Source organism: Microcaecilia unicolor, chromosome 2 (assembly GCF_901765095.1).
Source record: "Microcaecilia unicolor chromosome 2, aMicUni1.1, whole genome shotgun sequence".
NCBI classification, from domain to species: domain Eukaryota; kingdom Metazoa; phylum Chordata; class Amphibia; order Gymnophiona; family Siphonopidae; genus Microcaecilia; species Microcaecilia unicolor.
This window is the reverse complement of record NC_044032.1, coordinates 95,924,842-95,948,618: the sequence shown is the minus strand read 5'-3', so window position 1 is coordinate 95,948,618 and position 23,777 is coordinate 95,924,842. Positions and strand designations below refer to the sequence as shown.

The following is a 23,777-nucleotide window of genomic DNA, read 5'->3' as shown; positions in this document are numbered from 1 at the left end:
GCCTACACTGCACATTAATGGTTAGCATGCGCTAAAAACACTAATGCGCCTCTAGCATGGCTTAGTAAACAGGGCCCCAAGTATTTTTGTGTCGGGGGGGGGGGGGCATAGCAGACACTTGCCAGTTAATGCATTGCACTTACCACGTGCTAACAGACAGTATTAATGCGAGACCACTTACCATCTCCTAAACAGAGGTGCTACATGCTTCTGCATTAACTGGGAGCAAGTTAACGTGAATGTTAAACACAATGTTAAACACATCCATTAATGTGAATGTCCTGAGGGACGCCTCTGTACCGTTTCCTACTAGCTAGTCTAATCAGAGGTCGTAAATTTATAGTTTGATTAATTGAAAACCCAGTGGGAGCTGGTTGAAGCGTTTAGGGTTCCTGTCACAGTTGATGCGTTTTTGATGCGTTTAAGGCTCCTAGCACGTGAAAACTCATTGGGTTACTGCCTTCCGGATTCACGGTACCTTTTTCACGGGTACTTGAATCCCTTGATGGGTGCACTCCCTGATTTAGGGCTCTACCAGTGAGCGTGTATTGTGGCTCCTGGCACCGGTGATGCGTGTATTTTGGTCCCTGGTGGTTGATGAAGCGTTTAGTGGGCTCTTGACTACAGTGGTTGATGAGGCGCTTATTTGGCTCTTAACCAGAGGCCTACCCTGGAAGGCAGTATTTTTAGATAGTAACACTAGCGTATACTCTTACCTTTACTTTTATCCTAATATGCATACTCTATACCTCTTCTCCATTATTTCTAGGATAGTGTAAATACACTAGCTGAACTACATCTACTTATTACTTCTATGATATATATTTACTCACCTTTAGGGCATTCTACCAGCTCGTGTGATCCCCCACTGGCTACTCCTAATCAAGGCCAGCACGTCCCCCGAATGCAGGTACGACAACCGCGGAGAGATTCTCTCACAGGCCCCAATGACCATATTAATAGCGGGCGACCTAAAGACCGTTCTCAACCTAGTCCCGATCGCCACGCCAATGTTCAGTGTTTTCGGTGCCGACAATTTGGCCATTACGCGGCTGAATGTTCCCAACTGCGACAACACAGACCTAGAAATCAAATTCGCCAAAGCCGCCGTGCCGACGGTGAAGGTGTCCGTTGCCATCAGATCGGACACTATGCATCACAGTGTCTTCCACCCGTTCAACGCCCACCCCAATTTTCGAGACCCCACGATTTTGTTGCTCACAGTCACTCACGCTATTGAGTTCCTCATTTAGTATCCAAAAAACATTTCTATGTATGTGTGTTGGCGTGATGTTTCTGTTTCTATTACATGTGACATAGGTCTGTTAATAACCCTGTTCTTTATTCTATACTTTTAAAGGTTAAAATTGCAAGTGTATATTGATGGTACCATACAAATGACCTAACTAAGTCAGCAGGTTATTTATTTGCCTTTATACATAGCCTCCCTGGGGATTTCTTATCAGCTGCAGGGATGGGCAATCCCCCGGAGGGTGCTCCTTTTCCGTTTTATATTTCTATACCTTAACTGACTTACCTATGCCATTTAACTCCACACGGGATCCCTTTTAAATGAAGCCGTGTATTGCTTATTTTGATGTGTTCATGTGCTATACTGAACTTCTGTGTTGACATTGTTTGCATCTGTGGAACTGTTCTATCTGGTGCGCTGTTTAAATTGCCGCGACATTCACTTATTTAATTCTTTTACAGGAATATAAAGCCTTTCTATTTAAAATCTGTTTATGCTGTGTGAAATCTGAAAGCTTTCACCAATTCCTCATTTACAGGAATCAGAAGTACTTAATAACGGTTAGCATGTGTAATGCTCTCCTGGACTGGCCATTCAGGGGAGACCTTTGCACTGCTCAAAGATCCACCTTTGTTCTATCATTTTATTCTATTTTTACAAAGAGAGTTGGTGCAGCTTTCAGATAGGGAAAAATTTCTGAGCTCTTCTTCCTGATTCCTTTCTATTTCATACAGGAAGTCACAACGGTTGCAATTTCATTCTCTCTTCCTCTCCAGGAGAGTGAAAGCTGGGAACGCTGGTGCCTGATTTTTCTAAACTGTTTGTGTGACTTGCAGCTGGAATTTATGCTGCGCGTCTTTGGTTTTCTCCTTGATTCAACTAACTTTTGTCACATTGTGGTTGTGTCTTGGAGCAATGTGCTTTTTCCTACTTCTTTGACTGGTTGCAAGGGTTACTTAAACTCTATGTGAAGGTCAATCAAGGGTGTCTGCACTTTTAAATGTTTTTTTTCCCCTTCCATTTTTCTTTTTCAAGGTACCTTTTTCTTGCATTGCAATCTGAATATGCCCTGCTGATTTGGAATTTTTGATTATACATTAATTTTCCCAGTACATTCCTTTTTTTTTTTTTAGCCTATTTTTATCTTAAACACTTCAGGGTGGTTTTCTAAATTTTTATTTTTGTTCTCAATGCTTTGTTCCTTACCCTACCTCCTTCCTTTGCCCCTTCCCCTGGCCCCGCCGCTGACATACCCCCATTTATACCCACAACCCGCCTCCCTCTGTTACCCGCCTCCTCACCCTCCCCTTGTCTGAATTCTCCCCCTGAACTGCTCATTTTCTGATTCTTGTATTTACGCACTTATTCTCCATGACTATCGCCAGACATAATGCGTTCTTTCAATAAATTGACCACATATATTGCACTACTGGTCTGTTTAAGCTTTGCCTTTCCCCAAATAGATACAGAAGTCACCTTGCCATCTCCCACAGAGGGAACCACTGTCAGCAAAGAAGAGCTACCCCATAAAGTATCTGACCTGAAGGTTATATAGCTGCCAAGGATCGTTAGATTAAAGGACAGATGAGCAGACCTCAACTTTACCCGGTTTGGGCTACAAGATATCATTGTGCAAGAATTTGTACAGATGCATCAATTGGTCCATGGGGGAAAAGGATAAGCACTCCACTTACTGGAGTTGCAAGAAGCTTTGTCCTTATTTCTGAATCATCTAACTCGTAAGTCCTGCTGGCCTCCTGCAGCTGAGGGCCCAACCCTTGGTGAATGTTAGTCATCGCAGGTGAAGATTCCATACCTACTGGCGATAGATTGCAATGCATTGCCTGTGCCTTTTGACTATTTTTGTGCACCATATTCCTGACCCTACATACATCAATAACTTGAACAAGCAACATCATCTCAAAATTTTAATTTTTATTGTTTTTTTGGTACCCTTTTCTTTTGTTCCATATACTTAACTATTGTTATTTGATCATCTCTTAGTAGTAATTACCAATCTGTCTTGCATATTATGCAAGCCAGAAGTGGGGATATAATCTGCGGACCCTGTTCCTTGAACAATATGAGACTTTGCCTTTTGACCTCAATTAATCAGGAGATAAATAATTTCATTTCCACTATTGCTATTAATGGACTCATCTTTCCTTCAATTTTATTTTCCCATGTTTAATTACTTCAGTCGAGTCCTTTGTAAATGGCCTTTATGGTTTCCCTTTTGGTTTTACATTTAATTAACAGTGTATTTTCATGTTAGCATGTTTCTTGAAATATATGTATTACTTCTGCTTATTCAATTCAGGCTGCCAATGTCCACCAAGAGATAGCAATGTATTAGCAGATATCACATGTTATAGAGGCTATAGATATTTAGGTATCATACAATGCCTTGAGACTAACTTGTTCCTTTGCCAACCTCTGACTCTTGATGGACTAATTATGATTGTGCATGCCTAGGATAACGACATGGAAAAATCCAAGTTTGTACACCGCAAGTATTACGTCTTCAAAATCTATCCAGGCCCAAATGATGTTAGATCCCCCAAGGTCGTGGCAATAATCTTTACACCTTGCAAACTACTGGACCACAAGTCTCAAGACCAGCCACTTCCTTCAGCTGGTCAGCAGCGACTGTCACTTCTACTGATTCCTTGCCCAAGTCGCTGGGAAAATCCAGCCCTGTTAGATCTTCCAGATCTCTGTCCAGATTCTTCAGTACTTCCACCACCTCAACCACGATCAATGAAAGAGAATTCAGAGCCAACTTGAGATTTACTGTTGCTGTTTATGGACATTATAGATTCATATTTTGTTTTATTTTCAGTTTAGCAGTAATCCTGTCTATATATTGAAAAGGTTTTATTTTATTTTCCTATTATTTCCTTTATTGTTCTTATTGTTTTTCTAAGAGTTTCCCCGTTATTTCTGTTTATGTAATTTAAATTGAAGTTGATATTGCTCAGACACAGGGGTAACACCAAACCCTAATACTGGCTAAGATATCATAATGTAGGTGTAAACCCTGTTAGTATCAACCAGTTATGCATTTGTTTAACTTTGGTGTAGGCTTACTTAAGCTGCATGTCTTTCTGTAGGTTTGACTAAGCTCCAAGTGGGGTAATGGATATATAAAATGCTTCCCATACTTCCAGGTCATTATGCATATGTCAAGATCCATGCATGACCTTTGTTAATATAAATTTTCCTAGGATTGACCATTTTTGCTGTATGAGGCAACCTCATACTTGCTATCCACTTTTTAGTGCTCATGATTGGATGCCAATGATGAGTAATAGTAAGGTCCAGGAATTCCGACCTGTTTAAGGATTCTGAATACCTAAAACAGCCTGCAATCAGAGTACTAACCATATATTTGTTGAGCCCATAAAAATGCTTAATCAAAACCACTATTCCTTCCCAGGACCACTGAGACAGATACATTAGATTATCTCCCCACGCACTATGCTACAGATACAATAGAAGCCATAGAAAGTGTTTATTAGTATGATCCTCCTGAAATTGCTATTACCCACATACCGATACTTCATGAGATTTTGTAGATGAACTCATGGATTTGTCCCATTCATAAAACCTTTCTCACTACAGGTTTGAGCAAGTCTCAAGAGGGGTGACATCAGGATTAAGGCCCAAGGGGTTGGGTAATATAAAGGGAATTCCATACGCCCCAAATAATATATCACCTGAGAATGAAGTTTCCTATCTTGCACCATACCTTCTAGCAATTCGTAAAACCAAAACTCGCCCTCTCGTTTGATAGCTTGCCACCTTCTGGAATGGATGATGACAAGCTTGACGAGCTTTGTGTCACCCCTCCCCAGATGGGGTGACAAGTGGGGAATGTATAATTATGGTACAGCCAGATACCCCCCCACTGGAATGGTGGAGGGCCCAGTCATAGAGCTCAGGCTACTACAGACCTTGGCTGAGTCAGAAATCTGATGGCTGACATAACTGGGAGCTTACTGGAAAAGTATGGCCTAGTTTGTAGCCCGGATTGAGGCCTAAATAAGCTAAATTAGGAAAAGTTAGGTCAATAGATATGGAAACAAAATGGAGGATTTCAGCACAAAATGGAAGCCGTATCTGTTACAAAGTGGAATTTTCTCTAATGTAAGTTAGAAAAACAAGTTGAGAAATGAGACTTTCCTGTGAGCAGGATTGTGGTCAGCCATGGTGTGAGAAAGGAAAGGTGTAGCTGGATGCAGGGTCTTGCTTAAGATTTGTGGTCAAGCGAGCTAAAGACAAAACCATGTTAGCAAGATAGAAGCTACTCATTAGCATGAGCCAATCAGTGACAACCATGACATTAGCATAGATCCAATCAGGTATATCTATTGTCTTATTATCCATATCCTGGGGGCAGCTATAAAAATCAGGGTATTTCCTGGTTTATGTTAGAGAGAAAAGGGTTGCCACTCTCTGTCTCCAAGGGAAACCAATGTGTCCAGCAGAATTGACAAATTACCTAATTGCTTTCCCTTGTAAAACCTCTAATTGGTAAGAGAAATTATAAAAGATTAGGAACTAATTAACACCTGTTTGCAGCTGGATTATTATATTCCTATAATTAATTGATTGTACATGCCTGTTGTCAATCACTGATTTGACATGTACCTTGGCAAATAAACTCCTCATTCCAAATGATGATTTGTGGACTTCACTTAATGATGAAAGGCTGTAAGTATAAATGCTTTTGCTGTATCAGGCTATCTTTCGCTGCATTGTATAACTTGTAATCTAAATCCAGTTTGTCATAAGGCTAGTATCTTTTCCTTAGACCTAATATCTCTCTTAGTGGCAATTCCTTTTAGAAATTCACAACTCCTTGATTACCCCGGTACTAGTGCTATTTAGAGATGGAGTCAGATTTAAGGTCACTCCAGCCTTCTTGGGGGGCTCGGGACCCCTCAATTCACAATAAACACAACCTGCAATAGAAAATACTAGAGAAGCCCCTACAGGCACTGCATTAGATTTGCAGTTACTATGGGTTAAAGTCCCACATTAAGCTGTGGTAACTGCAAATTTTACTGCAGTTTAGTAAAAAGATCCTTACGTTTTCTGCCATTATTAATTTCCTCACTTTCATAACATGGCTTTCGTTTGGGACTAGAGTTAGCCATTTCCCAATCCCAGAAGAAGTTCCACTATCCTGGCAAAAGGAGGTCTTCCTACTAGCCAAAGAGCAAAAGCTCTTCTATCATTCCTCAGCTACAGTTCCTTTTTGCCATAGGACCTCCGACCAAGCATAAAGGGTTGAGAAATCTGGGGCTAAACTAATTCTGTGAAAATTTGACAGAGTGGGACTAAATTCAGAGAGGAAAAGAACCAGTTAAAAAAAACCACATCAAATGTAAAAATGGGTCAGATTGTACTGGGGGTTGCAGAGAAATAAGATTCCCTATAAAACTGGCACAATATATTTCTATCAGAAAAGCAGTTTCAATCTTTGCAACACAGAAACTTTGATATGAACAACCATAGTAATATTAGGGAATCAATAAATGATGTGGAGGCTCATTTTCATAGACTGTAAGTAACTTTGCAAGTCTATGTGCTTTGAAAATGGGCACCTATATAGTAACATAGTAAATAATGGTCTGCCCAACAGTCACAATCATTATCAATTATCCCCCAGGATATATGCCTACCAGGTTACAGAATTTCACACCAAACCCAAGCTGCACTTCCCCAGCTGTAAAGGACTAAAATACAAACTGTTACATGCCACCACCTTCTCCTACATGAGCACACAGCTGTGGAATGCATTACCTACTGACTTGAAAACTATTGACGAAATAACCAACTTTCGTAAATCTCTGAAGACATATCTCTTCAACAAGGCCTACAAAGAAAACCCATAGCCTTACTAAATTACCTCGCCAACCCAACCAGTTAAGGAAGTCTACCTCTATACTTACCCACCTAACTCCCTTCTTTTTTCTCTGACTTAATCTCTGTACTTCACTAATTGTATCTGCTATCCTGGAATGACAATGTCATAACAGGACTCTGTAAGCCACATTGAGCCTGCAAATAGGTGGGAACATGTGGGATACAAATACAATAAATAGTAATAGGAGATGGTATTGCAATTCTCTACAAATCCTTTTTTAACCTCAAAATTGCATCTGACCTCATTACCCCTTCTCTGGAAATTGTGACTTGCAAGCTCAATGACCACACACTCCAGGGAGATATTTGCTTTATCCTATTCTATCGCCTACCTGGAAAGTAGACAGAGGCACAGGATGACTTCATGGAGTTTCTCTCAAACACATGCATCCACAACGACAGATTGATACTACTGGGCAATACCAACCTACACTTAGACTGTTAGGATGACAGCATAGGCGCCCCGTATAAGAGGCTTGGGGAGGCTAAGCCTCCCCAGCCCAGCTGTGAAATTCCCCTCAGCCACGCCTACAAGACTCGACGAAATCTTCAGTTGAGTAGCGCAGCGGCAGCCAGGAATGAGACCTGCCATCGCTACTCTCCACCCACAGCCAGCATAACATAAGAAAAAAAGAAGCGTGGGGCCGCAGCAGCCTTCAGACATGCGCTGTCGGCTCTGCCGGTCTCTGCCCCGTGACGTCAATTTCCCGTTCCGGGGTCAGAGGACCGGCAGAGCCGACAGCGCATGTCTGAAGGCCGCTGCGGCCCCGCGCTTCTTTTTTTCTTCTGTAAGCGCTGCTGTTAAGAGGCCTGGGCCGGAGGGAGAGAAGAGAATGTGGCCACTGGCTGGAAACGGTAGGAGGAGAGAGAGGGAGAGCCAGGGGACATGGACAAGAGCAGTGGAGAGCCAGAGAGCGATAGGGAGAGAAAGAGGGGCCGTGGAAAAGAGCAGGGGAGAGCCAGAAAGATATGGGGAGAGAAAGAGGTGCCATGGAAAAGAGCAGGGGAGAGCCAGGGACATGGAAAAAAAGCAGGGGAGAGCCAGAAAGATATGGGAGGGAAAGAGGTGCCATGGAAAAGAGCAGGGGAGAGCCAGAGACATGGAAAAAAAGCAGGGGAGAGCCAGAAAGAGATGGGGAGAGAAAGAGGGGCCATGGAAAAGACCAGAGGAGAGCCAGGGACATGGAAAAAAGCAGGGGAGAGCCAGAAAAAGATGGTGAGAGAAAGAGGGGACATGGGCAGGAGAGAGAGAGAGAAGCTGTTGGGGAGAAACTGGGGGAGACCCTAGCTGTCAGACTGAGAAATGCTGGCTGGATGAAAGGAGGGAGAAAGAGGAAAAATGCTGGAAGGAGAGGGCAGAATGAGGGAAGACACTGGTAGGGAGGGACAGAGGAAAGACACTGGAAGGATGGGGTGAGAGAGGACATGCTGAATGGAAAAGGGTCAAGAGAGAGAACTGTCTAGAAGGAAGGGGAGATAGAGGGAGACAATGGACGGAAGGATTGGGAGAGGGTAATGGGTGGAAGAATGGAGAGAGAAAGAGGGATGACACTGGATGGAAGAGTAGGAGAGAAAGAAGGAAGGTGCTGGACATGGATGGAGGGACGGGAAGTATATGCACATGGATGGAGGGGAGTGAGGAGAAATGCTGGATATAGATGGAGGGACTGTTGAATTTAAGAACTGGATCGGGATACTGAAGGATAGGGACAGGGCTACAGATGGTAGGACGCATAAGGACACAGGGGGATGGTGGACGTGGTGAGAGAAAAAATATCAAATAGAAAGAAGACCCTTCATAAAACAGAAGACACTGGGACCAAAGCGAATAGAAAAACTAAATGATCAGACAACAAAGGTAGAAAAAAGTATTTTATTCAGAATTTATTAACTGGAATATGTCAGCTTTTGGAAATGTGCATCTGTGATGTTTTGCATGTAGGTTTCAATTTTTCTAGTATTGCTGCATGCTGAGTCTGACTTCTTGAGGTAACTTTCCAGTTCAGTATTTTGCCTTCATATTTGTTGTGTCATGTGTTTTTCATGTGATCAAGGTGCAGTATTCTGCTAGCGTGTAGTATTTTTAGCCCTTTTTGGGTTTTTTTTGTTTCACTAGGTGGTGCACTGGTGTTTTAGAGCCCGGTGTAATTACAGTGCTGCCTTTCCACGCATAAGGTTGTAGCTTGTCCTGTCTTTGGAATTAGTACTGTTATGGTTTGGTAAGGTTATGAGTGTGTTTTTGCACAAGTTTGTGTATAGTGTTTTGCAGTGGAGAGATTGTGTATTGGCCTTCCTGAAGTGGCACCAAATCATCAGAAAGGGTTTTAGAGCCTAAATCATGACACACTACCTCTTGAAGGATCTACATAAAAGGAGCTCATTGTGAACACTTTCCACCCTAAAAGGGTGTTTTGTGGCTCTACATGAGAATTGTGATATTATGATCCCTTGTTTCATATTGTTGACGGTCGGCATTTTCCGTATGGGTGGTATATTAGTTTATTAGGGTCTGCCCAGTGTTATGGTACAGTAAGGTTTATGAGTGTGTTTTTGCACAAATTTGTGCATACTGTTTTGCAGTTGAGCAATTGTGGTTAGTACATGCTTTGAGCAACCATTTTATTCTTTGACATATGATACATATTTAATATCTAAATTTAATAAAAGGTTTTAATTGTGACTTATTTTTTACTTATTTTTTTCTATGTTGTCAGAAAATTATGGATGTAAGCCCCGCCCCTGGCCCCACCCCTAACCCCGCCCCCTTTAGCCTCCCCAAACAGTTGGGCCACCGACCGCCTATGGATGACAGGGACACCCAGAACCTAACCTGATCTCTGCAGCTGGTGTCTTGATAACGTTACGAAGAGGAGGCCGCCTTAACCCTAGTCCCTGAAGAAAGAATACTGAAACCCGCGGCGTTGGGCGTGTTCAGGGGAAGGCAAAAAAGTTGGAGATTTACTTTCAGACACAAGGAGATAATGAACACAGCATAAAAGTAACGCGGATACAGCATGACTCAGATAAGTGTTCATTAAATATTTTAACATTAATTGCCTTAAGATACCACTGATATTGACGAACATTGGGGCAGGTTACACTTTTTTGAATTGCACATAAGGCTGGTAGGACATTGTTATTATATCAATAGAAGAAGTATACCAGTCTACTAGCACTTATTTGGTGATTCACCATGAAAAAATGAGTAACCCGATGAAAGAAGTGCTACACCACTAAGCAACAGAAATTTGTTGTGCTTTTTATAGTGCGAATATCTGAGGGTGCTCTTTAAAAAAATTACACAAGAAATGATAAAATTATTAGATTACATCCTGGTTATAGCAGTTTGTCAACATACAGCAACAAACATCACTCACAACAGAGGGCTAGACATACTAGCCTAGACTTGAGAACCATCTCATGACAAAAATCAGAGACACCCTATGGACAGCAACTCCCTGGTCAGACCATTATAAGCTGATATTCATCTTAGAATGGCCAGAATGGATAAAAAGACAACACCCCACAATGCCCGACCCAACTCTGAGAAAACAAGAGGTAAAATTGATGCAGACCAATTATGGCACAACATAAACCAAAGCCGTGTGTTAAATCAGCATGACACAACTACTTCCTGAAGCAGTGGGATGAAGAGTCGTACTATACTGGACAAAATAGCACCAGAGAAGTTGAAAAATCACCATAGGAAAACAAGCCATCTCTGGTTCAACCAGGAACTATTGCGGATGAAAAAAGCCTGCATAAGACTTGAGAGGAAATGGATATGCCACAAACCCGATGAAAGCAGAGCACACTGGTGCAAAATGATCCAAATATACAAATCTGAAATCCGAAAAGCCAAAGTTAAGTAATATGAAGATGAGGTAGGAGGTCAACAACTAAATAATAAAAACCTTTTGGGGCTGGTAAATGGTCTACTGGACACACAGGCTCAGACAACAGACAACCTCCCACGGCTCAAGAACTAGCCAACTACTTTGAACAGGAACTATCTAACATCATAAGAGGTCTCCCCACCTCCTCAAACAACATAGGAGGATACTTTGACATGACAAGTAAAACGGAGGACCCCCTAATGGCAAACAGAACATGGTCAACTTTCACACCTCCCTCCAGTGCCATGGTTAAAAGTATTATGAAGAAATACACCAAATCACAATGCCTACTAGAAACCTGTCTGAGTTTACTACTAAAGAAAGCCCCTGACAAATTCATATATTGCCTAATGAAATATATCACTTCCATTTTAACCACGGCCAATTCCCAAAGGAGAAAGGCGACATCATCCTAACTCCCATCCCAAAAAATAAGACCACGTGAGATGTAGTATCCAACTACAGACCTGTAGCTTCCATCCCCCTACTTACCAAGGTAATGGAAGGCATAGCCACAAATCAACTCATGGAATATCTGACACACTTCTCTATACTACATAGCTCTCAATTGGGCTTCTGTCCATGCCACAGCATGGAAACCGTCTTAACATTTCTGGTGTCAGATCTGAGAAAAGAGATTAGCACGGGTCACAGGGTCACGATCCTCCAATTTGACATCATCAGCATTTGACATGTTAGACCATGAGCTGTTACTAAACTTGCTAGACAACATAGGAATAGGGGGTAATGTCCTATCCTGGTTTGGGGGATTCCTGAGCAACAGATCTTACAAAGTGAAGATGCCAGGCTCCCTTTCTGTGGAATGGATTCCAGATTGTGAAGTGCCTCAAGATTCCCCTATTTCCCCATCAGTAACATTCTGATGGCCCCCTTGGGCCACAAACTAGAAGCAAACTGCTTTAAAAAATACTTTTACGCAGATGACATAACCATATGCATTCCCTTTGCTGATTGCATCACGGCTGCACAAAGAGACATCAAACATGCACTTGACCTGATGGAAACCTGGGCCACAACAGAGAAAAAACAAAGTTCATGGTGATAGCCAGCCCTTCCAAACCAATAATAAGCAACAAAATTCATATCGATCAAATGTCAAAATGCTAGGAATACTTATTGACAAACAGCTGACACTAGAATCACAAGTGTCCACTTTAACATCAAAAGTATTCAGAGCCCTCTGGAAACTACGTTGAGTAAGAGCATACTTTTCAAAAACCACCTTCCGCATTCTAGCCCAAAGCTTTGTTCTGTCCCAAATGGATTATTGCAATGTGGTCTACACAGGATGTAGAGAATATACACTCAAAAAACCTACAAACAGCACAAAATACCTCAGCTTTGCTGATCTGCAGCACATCCAGATACAACCACACGACTGCAATATTTACACTGGCTACCAATAAGAGCAAGAGTGATCTTCAAAATTTGCATTCTCGTTTACCACACAGTATAAGGTACAGCACCAAGCTACATGATGTCACTAATTGAACTACCACAACCAACCCTCAAGGAGAAATTAAGAGACTACCTCATCATACACCTCCCCAGCTGCAAAGGGGTGGTCTACAAATCAGCACACACTGCAAACTTCCCATTTAATGCTGCCAGATGGTGGAACACATTGCCCAAAGACTCAATACACGACACCACCTTTGGAAGCTTTCGAAAAAAATTAAAAATATTCTTGTACAGGATTGATGCAACTTAGTATCAAGCAACAATCAGCATGACAAGCTATAACCAGATCATATACATCCCCAGGTATGTCAATTCGTCCATTTATCTCTTTTCTCCCTTTTCATGCACCCCTGAAGTAACCTACATTGGTTTTTCTGATCTATATATCTGACCTTTATTTGTACATCTGCGTAATTTGTATATCCGAGTAATTTAATGTAAGGCACACAGAACTGAGTCCTTGACTTGGATGAACGTAGGGTATAAATCCAATAAAAGTAAAAGTAATTCATAACTAAACCAACTATCCAACAGTGTTACTAATGTTTCTTACTAAATTCAACTTTGTCTTCCCCCCTCCCGCTGAGGTACACAACACCCGCACTCATAGCCTTCGATATGAATGTGGTGTACAATATGCATACTTGATCTTGATTTGTCTTTACCATTTTGGGACTATAGGATAAATCACAGATAAGAAATTACCTGTGTCCAGGTTCCCCAAAGCAGAACTATCTGCAAGCAAATAATCCTGAATTAGGTCTAGGGGTGGGAACCTTGGAACCTAGCCAAATACTTCCGTTAGAAAGAACTGTAGCTGAGAACGCTGGCTGATTAATATATATATATTAGATTTATTATGGTATCAGGTAAGAAAATAGAGCTAAGGTATACAAAATAGAACTCTGCAGAGCTTTGGCTGAATACAAAATTACTGGCTGATAAAAATTACACTCATACGTCACACTACTAAACACTAATTCTTACTGGTTACCAGATAAAATTACACCACTGATCAGTCACACTATGTTACGAGGTAGTACAGTTATTAGCAGCTTCTCCTGATCACAAGTATGACAGCACCAGCCTTCTGCTCAGGTAAATACCACTAACTAGCCCCCAACTAGTAGGAAATGAATCACCGTGTTTCTCACCAGGCTGAGACCTCAGGGTCGTTTCTCTCAGGAGCTGGCACGGGACACCTCACAGACTCAAACTGATATAACAGCGAGTCTTTGTCAGAGCTGGAAGGGAACTCTGCAACAGATAAGGAGGGCACAGGTCACTCCATGCTGATTCAGCTGAACCATGATACTTTCCTCCAGATACACAGTTCATCAGTTGGTGGACCTTATTAGGTCTCACTGGTCTTATTTTCACCTCCATCTTCTTCCAAGGCTTCTTACTAACTCCTTTCTTTGTTCCCGCTCTCCCCGTACCTCTTGGTCCGGTGGCTGCAGGAACCAATCTGGATCTTCCTTGGTTCACTGCGTGGCAAGAACAGTTCATTGTTACATTTTGGTATGCATTTTCTGTTTCTCACCCGCCTTGCTGGAGCCAGCCTCTCAGGGAGATAAGGGGGCCTGCTTTGCCCACAGCATGTCCTTGGTGTTGAGCTTCTACTGTAATTTTCCACAAGCTGCAAAGCTGTTTCTTGCTGACACAGAGAAGTGCGGGTCAGAGTTTACAGCCTCCATTTTGCTGTCATAGGATTATACAGGCCAAGGCCCGCAAGGTGAGACACACAGGGAAATACTCCTACAGGACACAGACCTTAGGAGTCTGCCCAGGACCAGCCCCACTTCCAAACTACTGGAGCACCACTCCTGCCCATTATATCATATCAACAGCCATGAGATTATTTTTTTTTGGGGGGGGGGGGGGGGGGGAGTTTATACAATGCTCTTTCTATTTATGGATCCTCTGTGTCTATTCTATGCATTCTTGAATTCCATCATTAATTTCATCACCACCACTGGGAGGGCATTCCAGATATCCACCACCTTTTCTGTAGGAAAGCATTTCCTGATGTTACTCCTAAGTCTACCACCCTGTAACCTCAATTAAAGTCCTCTATTTCTACCACTTCACCATCTTTAAAAAAAATATTGTTTGTATATTAATACCTTTCAATGATTTAAATGTCTGTATCATATCTCCCCTATCCCTCCTTTCCTCTATGGTATACATATTCAGGTCTTCCGGTTTCTTTATCTTTTGGTGCAAACCTCATAACATTTTCATCACTTTTCTCTGAACTACTTCATCTTTTTATGTGCTTAGCAATATATGGTCTCCAAAACTGAACATAGTACTCGAAGTGGTGCCTCACCAGTGATTTATACAGAGACCTTAAGACTTCCTTTCTTCTGCTGATTATGCAGATATAGATACACAGATCCACTCGGGCACACACATATGCACAGATGGATACAAAAGAGACAAACATATGGATGTACAAACAGAGACATTACCCATGGACACACACATACATACACAGACACACACACACGTGGATGCACAAACAACAAAACACAGCAACATACACACATGTATACACACACACACATACAGAAGGATTAGAAATAATGGTGCTAAGGGGGGAAGTTATCTAGGTGTGGTAAAAGGTGGGCTTTTACCATACATTGATTTACCACAGGAATCACCAACCTGCGGTAATTCAGTCCCGCAGGTTGCTGATTTCCTTGGTAAAAGAATAACAATGCCTGTGAGCTACTTCGCAAGCAGCATTATTCCGTCAGCCCAGGGGGAGCATCAGGCCATCAAGCCATTGTCCAATACTTCCAAGGTTATTGGTTAAATGAGCCAGCACCCATGGTTAAAAATGTGGCTGGATTGCCCCCCAATGTAGAAATCCTCTCTTGGGCTCACCCCCAAATCAAGTCCCCCATTTTTGCCACCCCAAGCAATACCTCATCCACTAAAGGTACCCCCCTTCGGTAACCATCACAACCGCAACTGTCCCCCTTTCCCAACCACAACCCCCTCCCCCAGGCACCCCATCAGGCCTACCTTATTGGAAATCCTTGGTTTCTAATGGGGTGTGCAGAAGCAATCCCCAGTCACTCCTGCCAATGCCTTGTTAGGAAGAGGACAATTGTGGGTGGGGGAGAATTGGTCACTAGGGGCGTCTTTGGGTTTGGGAGAAACTGCTTGAGGCAGCAAAAGGGGAGGCTTGATTGAAGCTGAGCCCAAGCAGATCTTTCTGCATGGGTTGGGAATGCTCAGGTCACACTTTGAACCATGGGTGCTGGCCCCATTAACAGATGGCCCAGAAGAACTGGACTGCAGCTTGGTCATCCAATGCTCTTGGGTGGTAAAATAACCCCAGTTCTAAGCTGCACGACAGTTAAACGGTATATCAAGTCTGGAATAAATAAATAAATAAAACTGTCTAAGTTTAGCAGTTAAATTGAACCGCATAAAAGTCATTCCTATCGTTATGCTGTGTCACTTATGTGGTTGTGCTGAATATTGCACTTAAACGTCAGCATAAATCTGGATTTTCAATGCCAGGGCATGAAAATGGCCCAGCATTAAATAATTGGGAACAATGGCGGCAGCTAAAAAAAATGCTCAGTGCTGCTAGCTGAATATCTATCCCATACTATACATTTTTAGCAGTGGTCTGCAACTAACAAAAATGATACTAGGGTTCACTGGCAATTACTTACTGAATCTGAGTGTGCTGAATGAGATGCTGGTTCCATTGGTTGCTCCAGCCTTAGTGCTTGCCATGACATGAGCTGTATACAGAGTACCTGCCTGTAGAGATTTCAGATGATACTGAAACACGTTGGAGTGCACAGTCTCAGCTGAGGGATAAAGTCAACAAAATTAAAAGCAAAGCATTACTGAGCCATAGCAACACAGGGCCACCGAGAGGGGGGGGCAGGGGGGCAAAATTCCCCAGGCCTGGCCTCCAAGGAGGCCCAGTGCCAGAGTCAGTCTCTCTTCTGCTCCTGTCTGGACCCAGGTGATTGAGTTAACGCAATAACCCCGTCCCGGCACACAGTAGCAGGACAGAGACAGACCCTGGCGCCGGGCCCCCCTTGGAAGCTGAGGAGGAGCAGACGCACTGACGTAGGAAGGTAGGACAAGGTACGGTGGCAGCCCAAATGAGAAAAGCAGCAACTGCATCCTGAGTGGGAGGGAGGCAGTAGCGGTAGCTGCGGCGGCCCTGCCCTGGGCCCTGCTCTGTCTCTCGGCGGTCCTGTAGCAACATAAAAACTTATAACTGTTAATACAGCTAAAAACTGACACTTGCCAGTAAATGAAGGTCTGGAGACTCACTTGACAGTGGTGAGGACCAGTGGCGTAGCTACGTGGGGCCTGAGGGGGCCTGGGCCCCCGTAGATTTGGTCCTGTTCCCCCTGGCAACGATCCCCTTCAACCCCCTTCCCGCCACCAACCCTCCCCCGCCGCCGTCCGCCCCGCCGCCGCATCAGATACCTCGTTTGCTGCAGCCGAAGAGAGTCTTCTTTAGTTCAGCGCTGGAGTAGCGCCTTCGTTCAAGGAAGTTCCTGCTGTGATCAGCTGTTTCTGACACCTTACGTCCTGCACGTAAGGCGTCAGAAACAGCTGATCACAGCAGGAACTTCCTTGAATGAAGGCGCTACTCCGGCGCTGAACTAAAGAAGACTCTCTTCAGCTGCAGTAAACGAGATATCTGATGCGGCGATGGGGGAGGGTTGGTGGCGGGAGGGGGGTCCAATGTGGCGGCTGCGGCTGCGGCGGGGGGGGCGACCGCAGGGGGGGCTAAACAGTGCCCCTCCACCTCAGGCTCTGGCCCCCCTCCCAGTGAGGGCTGGCTACGCCCCTGGTGAGGACCAGATCTGCCTGCAGCAATGATATCTAGGATAACTGACTGATGGATTGAGAAGGTGGCAGATTGAGGGGCCGATGCACAAAAGGGCACTAGGCTTTGTATATTGGTTAGTTTGGCTATAGCACACAATTCTATGGGTGACCTATGAACTAATGGTCCACAAAGCCTAGCCCACACACACCACCTCACACCACATTTAAATGAGGCTTTTGTCTATTCAATGCAAAGCAGAGAAGTACAAGAAAACCAAACAGCTGAGTAAAACATCAGAGCTTTAATGCCAGGTCAGAGAAGAGGCATAAAAGGTTAGCTCAGAAACTCTGCAGTAGAATTAGTGAGGGTTTCATGCCTATTTCTTCCCTATACTGTAGGAGAAAATTCAATCCAAGAAACCAGTCAGAACTCACGGAATGAGAACTCCAAATAGACTTTATTAGGACCCTACACGGTCCGTGTTTCGGCTATAAAGCCTTCATCAGGGGTCGATATGCTGATGTTCTGTTGAGCATATGATACTACTGGAGCACTGAAAATAACACAAAGTCAAAATCAGAGATAGAGATAGTAGTAACTGGCGATCACTGCGAACTAATACAACTCCAAATACAACACAACTTTCTTTGGAGTTGTATTAGTTTGCAGTGATCGCCAGTTACTACTATCTCTGTCTCTGATTTTGACTTTGTGTTATTTTCAGTGCTCCAGTGCTCCATGTATAGAATGTTTGTACGTTTGGGAAGCTTGCCAGGTGCCCTTGGCCTGGATTGGCCGCTGTCGTGGACAGGATGCTGGGCTCAATGGACAGGATGCTGGGCTCGATGGACCCTTGGTCTTTTCCCAGTATGGCATTACTTATGTACTAACTCTTATTTTCTTCACACTGTATACTATGAGGGCAATTCTTTAAAGGTTGCCCAAATTTGGGTGCCAAAATGCAGAACACTGAGCATAACTTCTACAATGGCATCTGGGCGCCCAGATTCCATTATAGAATAGAGTGTAAGTCTGCATTTGTGTGACAACCAGGGACATAGCCAGAACTCAATGTGAGGGGGAGCCTAAGCATTTCCTCTCAGTTCCCCCCTGGTACTGTCACTGATGAATTATACCCTTTGCTGGTGGGGCTGTTCCAGTCTTCCAGTTTCCTACTTCCTGCAATTCTTCATAGGTTGCATGTGTTTTAATGTCCTTGAATAGTTTTGTATCATCTGCAAATTTAATCACCTCACTCGTTCTGATTTCTAGATCATTTATAAATACGTTATATTGCACCAGTCCCAGTACAGATCCCTGCAGCACTCCACTATTCACCCAACTCCATTGAGACAAATGGCCATTTAAACCTACCCTCTGTTTTCTGTCCAATAACCAAATCCTAATCCACACCAGAACATTGCCTCCTATCCCATGACTCTTTAATTTTCTCAGGAGTCTCTCATGAGGATCATTGTCAAAAGCTATCTGAAAATCTAGATACAGTACATCAACTGGCTCACCTTTATCCACATTTTTTTTCACGCCTTCAAAGAATTGAAACAAATTAGTGAGGCAAGACTTCCCTTGGCGGAAACCATGCTGAACATGCATGGAAGTGTCAGCATCAGTGGCTGGAGCACCCCGCCAGCTCAGGCAGCACGGGCAGAGCTTTGGGCTATGAATTTTCTTTGGCTGATGGGGACTGAGCATCCAAGCCAGCCATGAATCTGGTGCTGCAATTTTGGAAGGGGCTAGGCCCCCGAGGCCTTCCCATGGCTATACCACTTTGCCAACATTTAGAGAGCCAAAACTTATGCCATGTAAAAAGCAGGCATAAGTGCAAGCATGTAATGCTGCACATTAGTACGTAACTTATAATATTTTAAGTTAAGCACATAAGTGTGGCACCCGCCTATGCCCTGTCCATCTGTATTTGCAATTGTCCGCTATGCAGGTTGAATATTAAATTTGTAGAATACCGGTTGGTGCCCAAGTGGCACTTACATGTTGAATGTAACATTTACACATATAAGTGCAGTATTCTGTAATCTTAGTCAAAAATGGGACTAGATTCAGTAAAGGGCATTCAAATTTTGACACAAAAAAATCTACACAGAGTGCTATTCTTTAAATAGGAGAAAATATTTTTTCACTCAACAAATAGTTAAGTTCGAACTCGTTGTCGGAAGATGTAGTAACAGTGGTTAACGAATCTGGGTTTAAAAAATGTTTGGAAATGTTCCTGGAGGAAAAGTCCGTAGTCTGCTATTGAGACACACATGGGCGAAGCTAGTGCTTGCCTGGGATTGGTAGCATGGAATGTTGCCGCTATTTGGGTTTCTGCCAGGTACTTGTGACCTGGATTGGCCACTGTTGGAAACAGAATACTGGGCTAGATGGACCATTGGTCTGACCCAGTATGGCTATAACTTATGTTCCAATTTGCGCAACGTTTATAGAATAGTGCTTAGAGCCAATTTCCATGCCAAACTTTGGACACAAGGATTTATACCAACTGAAACCTGGTGTAAATCCTGGTGGGTAAATTAGGCACAGATCCCCCGGTATTCCGTAATACTGTGCACATTTTTACTGAATACCCCTGACCCGCCCATGCCCCTCCCATGGCCATGATCCCTTTTGAGTTGCATACTAAAAGATTTGTACGTAGATCTTTATAGAATAGCACTTGGCAAGATGCACGTGTAAATCCAAATTGTTGCCAATTAATGCCAATAATCAATTGTTATACCCAATTACTGGTGCTAATTGGTTCTTTAGCCAATATAGTTGCACACACATCTCAGAATGGTGCACAATTTTGTGCACATAAATTTGCACACCATTTATAGGATCTGGGGGGTTGGTGCTTATATTTAGACACTAAGATGATGGAATTAGGGGTTATATGTTTGGTCTTGCTTATGAGTGTGTTCCTGTAGTGTTTCTTCTTTTTTAAGGGACTTGACATGGCCACAAAACATGAATTTGTACTATACCAGAAACTAACTGAAATTAGAATCAGTAATATCCGTTCAAAGAGAGGAAATATCTGAAAAAATATTAGCATTTCAATAAATATCACGTCTTACACTATAATAAAGTAAAAAGGTAGTGCTAACAATATTTCCAAGATTTTAGTAATTACATATTTACCTTGTTCTTTTCCATTAATTGCTTTGTAAAATATTGTATAGTTTGTAATGAACCCATTCCTTTTATCCTTTGAAATGTCTTCCCATTTTATTGTAACCTCATTTTTCCCCAAATTTTCAGTTTTTGCTGATGGACCATGCAACGGACCTAATCAGAGATGAACATACAGAGATTGCAGGCTTCATTAACAAAAAAAAAACTGCAGCTTGAACGTTTTATTTTTAAAATATAATACATGCTACAAATACCAAAATGGTCTCTGTTTCAATCCAATAGTTCAGCAGTGACACATTACTGATTAACAAGTGTCTTACAGTTGTCAAACATGGCAGCCATATCATTAGAAAACATTGGACAGTTCTGAAGGTTCATGATATGCTTTGCTGATAGTCCTGAGATTTCCTATAAGCATGAACAAAATTTAAGAGATGAAGTTTTACACTGCAGGTTTGCGTTTTTTGCCTCTGCTTAATAATGAAGAACTCACCATACAAAAAAAATAATATTCAAATTTTTGTTATCTCAACCACATCTTAAACTGTCTTCATCTCTGAAGTAATATTCCTTTTGCTTCCCTCCTCCTGCAAGCAGTCCAGCATCTTTCTATGCATACCCGCTCCCCCATAGGGGGTTTGACATCTTTCTCTCCCCCCCCCCCCCCCCAGTTGACCTCCGCTTGATTTTGCAGAGGTTGCAGCAGCGATTCACATTCACTGCCTGCTGCTGGCCTCTGACTCTTCTACTTCCCTGCCCCAACCACACACACACACAGCCGCTATGTACCTGTCTCTGCCCCCCACCCCCAATCTCATCTAGCACATCCTTTTTTCTGTCCCATTCATTCACACACAATGAGAATTGTCCCTTTTACTGCCTCTCATACACTGTCAGCATATCCCTCTCTTTTGCATGCACACACACAAAACTAGCATGATCCTCTCCTTGCCTTATATACATACATACAGCTGTTATGACCCTTTCTCTGCCCTAAAGCCAGCATGTCTAAGCTAAAAGCCCACCTTTTTGATGCTGCTTTTAACTCCTAACCCTTATTCACACTTGTTCAGAACCCTTATTTTATCATCCTCACCTTAATATTACCTTATCTCTTGTTTGTCCTGTTTGTCTGTCCTAATTAGATTGTAAGCTCTGTCCAGCAGGGACTGTCTCTTCATGTTCAAGTGTACAGTGCTGCGTACATCTAGTAGCGCTATAGAAATGATAAGTAGTAGTAGTATGTCCCTCACAGCCAGCACATCTCTTTTCTCAACCCTCCCTTCTACAGGCAGCACTTTTTTAAAACTCCCCCACCCCCACCACACAGTGAAGCAATTTTTTTCTCCACACCTCAAGAGGTAGCACTTTTTTGTCTTACTGTTCCACGCCCCACCCCAACACAAACACACTTCATAAGAACATAAGAATAGCTATACTGGGTCTGAATCTAGCCCAGTATCCTGCTACCAACAGTGGCCAATCCAAGTCACAAGTACCTGGCAAAATTCCATGCTACCTTTCCCAGGGCAAGCAGTGACTTCCCCTATGTCTACCTCAATCGCAAACTATGGACTTTTAATCTAGGAGCTTGTCCGAACTTGTTTTAAACCCAGATATTGTAACCGCTGTAACCACATTTTCTGGCAATGAGTGCCAGAGCTTAACTATTCATTGAGTGAAAAAATAATTCCTCCTATTCATTTTAGAAGTATTACCATGTAACTTCCCTTTAGTATTTGTACTTTTTGAAAGAGTAAAAATTGATTCACTTTTACTCTTTCTTCACCACTCAGGATTTTGTAGAGCTCTATCAATTCCCCCCTCAGCCAAATCTTTTCCAAGCTAAAGACCCCTAACTTCTTTAGCCTTTCAAAATCAAGACCATCCTGCTCTAACTAATCAAAAATTGATTTCTGCTTATTGCTATTTATCTGCAATGTTATCAGGTAAAAGTAGTACATGACCAAAAGCTGAACCAGCCTTGCTGTTGAAAGAAGCCGGGGTGAAAAATGATCAGAATACTTCCTTGACTATACTAGAATAACTGAGAACCCTTAAACATCTTCTTACAGGCACAAAAGAAGACATCGGTGAGATTAAAGAGGATCTTACTTGCATCACTGAAATTAGAGGTATCTCAATTTCAAAGCCACATTGAAACATAGAAGCAAAACAGAAAGTGATAGTCGAATGACTTAAAGACTTAAGGTGCCATGTAACAAGTTACATTTTTTCCAATACTTTTTACTTGTAACCCGGAGTGGCCTAGTGGTTAGGGTGGTGGACTTTGGTCCTGGGGCACTGAAGAACTGAGTTCAACTCCCACTTCAGGCACAGGCAGCTCCTTGTGACTCTGGGCAAGTCACTTAACCCTCCATTGCCCCATGTAAGCCGCATTGAGCCTGCCATGAGTGGGGAAAGCACGGGGTACAAATGTAACAAAAAAAAAAACAAATTAGCTGTACTTTTGTACTTAGTAAAATACAAGTTAAAGTATTTTCCATTTGTCTTGCAGCTGATTGGGCCCAAACTTCTAGTTCCAAAAACAGCTGAGCTGCAACCAAACGTTCAAACCCAATCAACTGCAAGCTAGCATCTGACATCACTTTAGCACCAACCCTTCCCTCCCTCCCTTGGCTGGCTGGCTTTTGCGTGTGCTGTCATTAAATCTCCTTGGCTAGGCTGGCTATCGGCTGGATATTACATGGGCTAGGCTGCGCTGCTCCCCCTCCCGAAACCTACCTTAAGGTGCCCTGGTGATCTAGTAGCCTCTTTGGGGGAAAAAAAAGAACCCCACTCTTTCCTGACCACTGCCACTACCGCTGCTTCTACAAAATAGCTGCCAAGACTGGAAGTCTTGAGGGGCCACCGCTTGACGACGTCAAGCGGTGGCCCCGTGAGACTTCCACTTGAAGTCTCAGCAGCCATTTTGAAGAAGCAGCGGGCAAGAAAGAGTGGGGTTCTTTCCTGCCTCAAGAGGTAGGGCCGCTGAGAGGGGGAAAAACTTTCCTGGGCCCAGGCCTCCAAGGGGGGGTCCGGTGTCAGGGTCTCTCTCTCTCTCTCTTGATAGGACCTGGGAGATCGTGTCCCGACAGGAGCAGGAGGGAGAAAACTCCGGCGCCAGGCCCCCCTTAGAGGCTGGGGAGGACCTGGAGGAACAGACACAGCGTCTGCCGCATTGCTTTGCCCTGTGACTGCTTTTCCCCTCAGGCCACGCATGTGCGATCTGAGAGAA

The 23,777-nt window shown here is 43.1% G+C and overlaps 1 protein-coding gene across 4 annotated transcripts in view; it reads right to left on the bottom strand.

The window, feature by feature from the left end:
* Positions 1-23,777, bottom strand: part of IL31RA (interleukin 31 receptor A) — a 148,514-nt gene that overhangs the window by 2,886 nt on the left and 121,851 nt on the right. For 3 of the 4 annotated variants that reach the window (XM_030193140.1, XM_030193141.1, XM_030193142.1), the window contains 2 exons: positions 20,546-20,692; positions 16,260-16,400 (listed from right to left, as the gene is read on the bottom strand). In XM_030193140.1, the coding sequence (XP_030049000.1) occupies positions 16,260-16,400; positions 20,546-20,692 (288 nt within the window). The remainder of the gene's footprint in view (positions 1-16,259; positions 16,401-20,545; positions 20,693-23,777) is intronic. The other variant, XM_030193143.1, reaches the window with a different exon arrangement.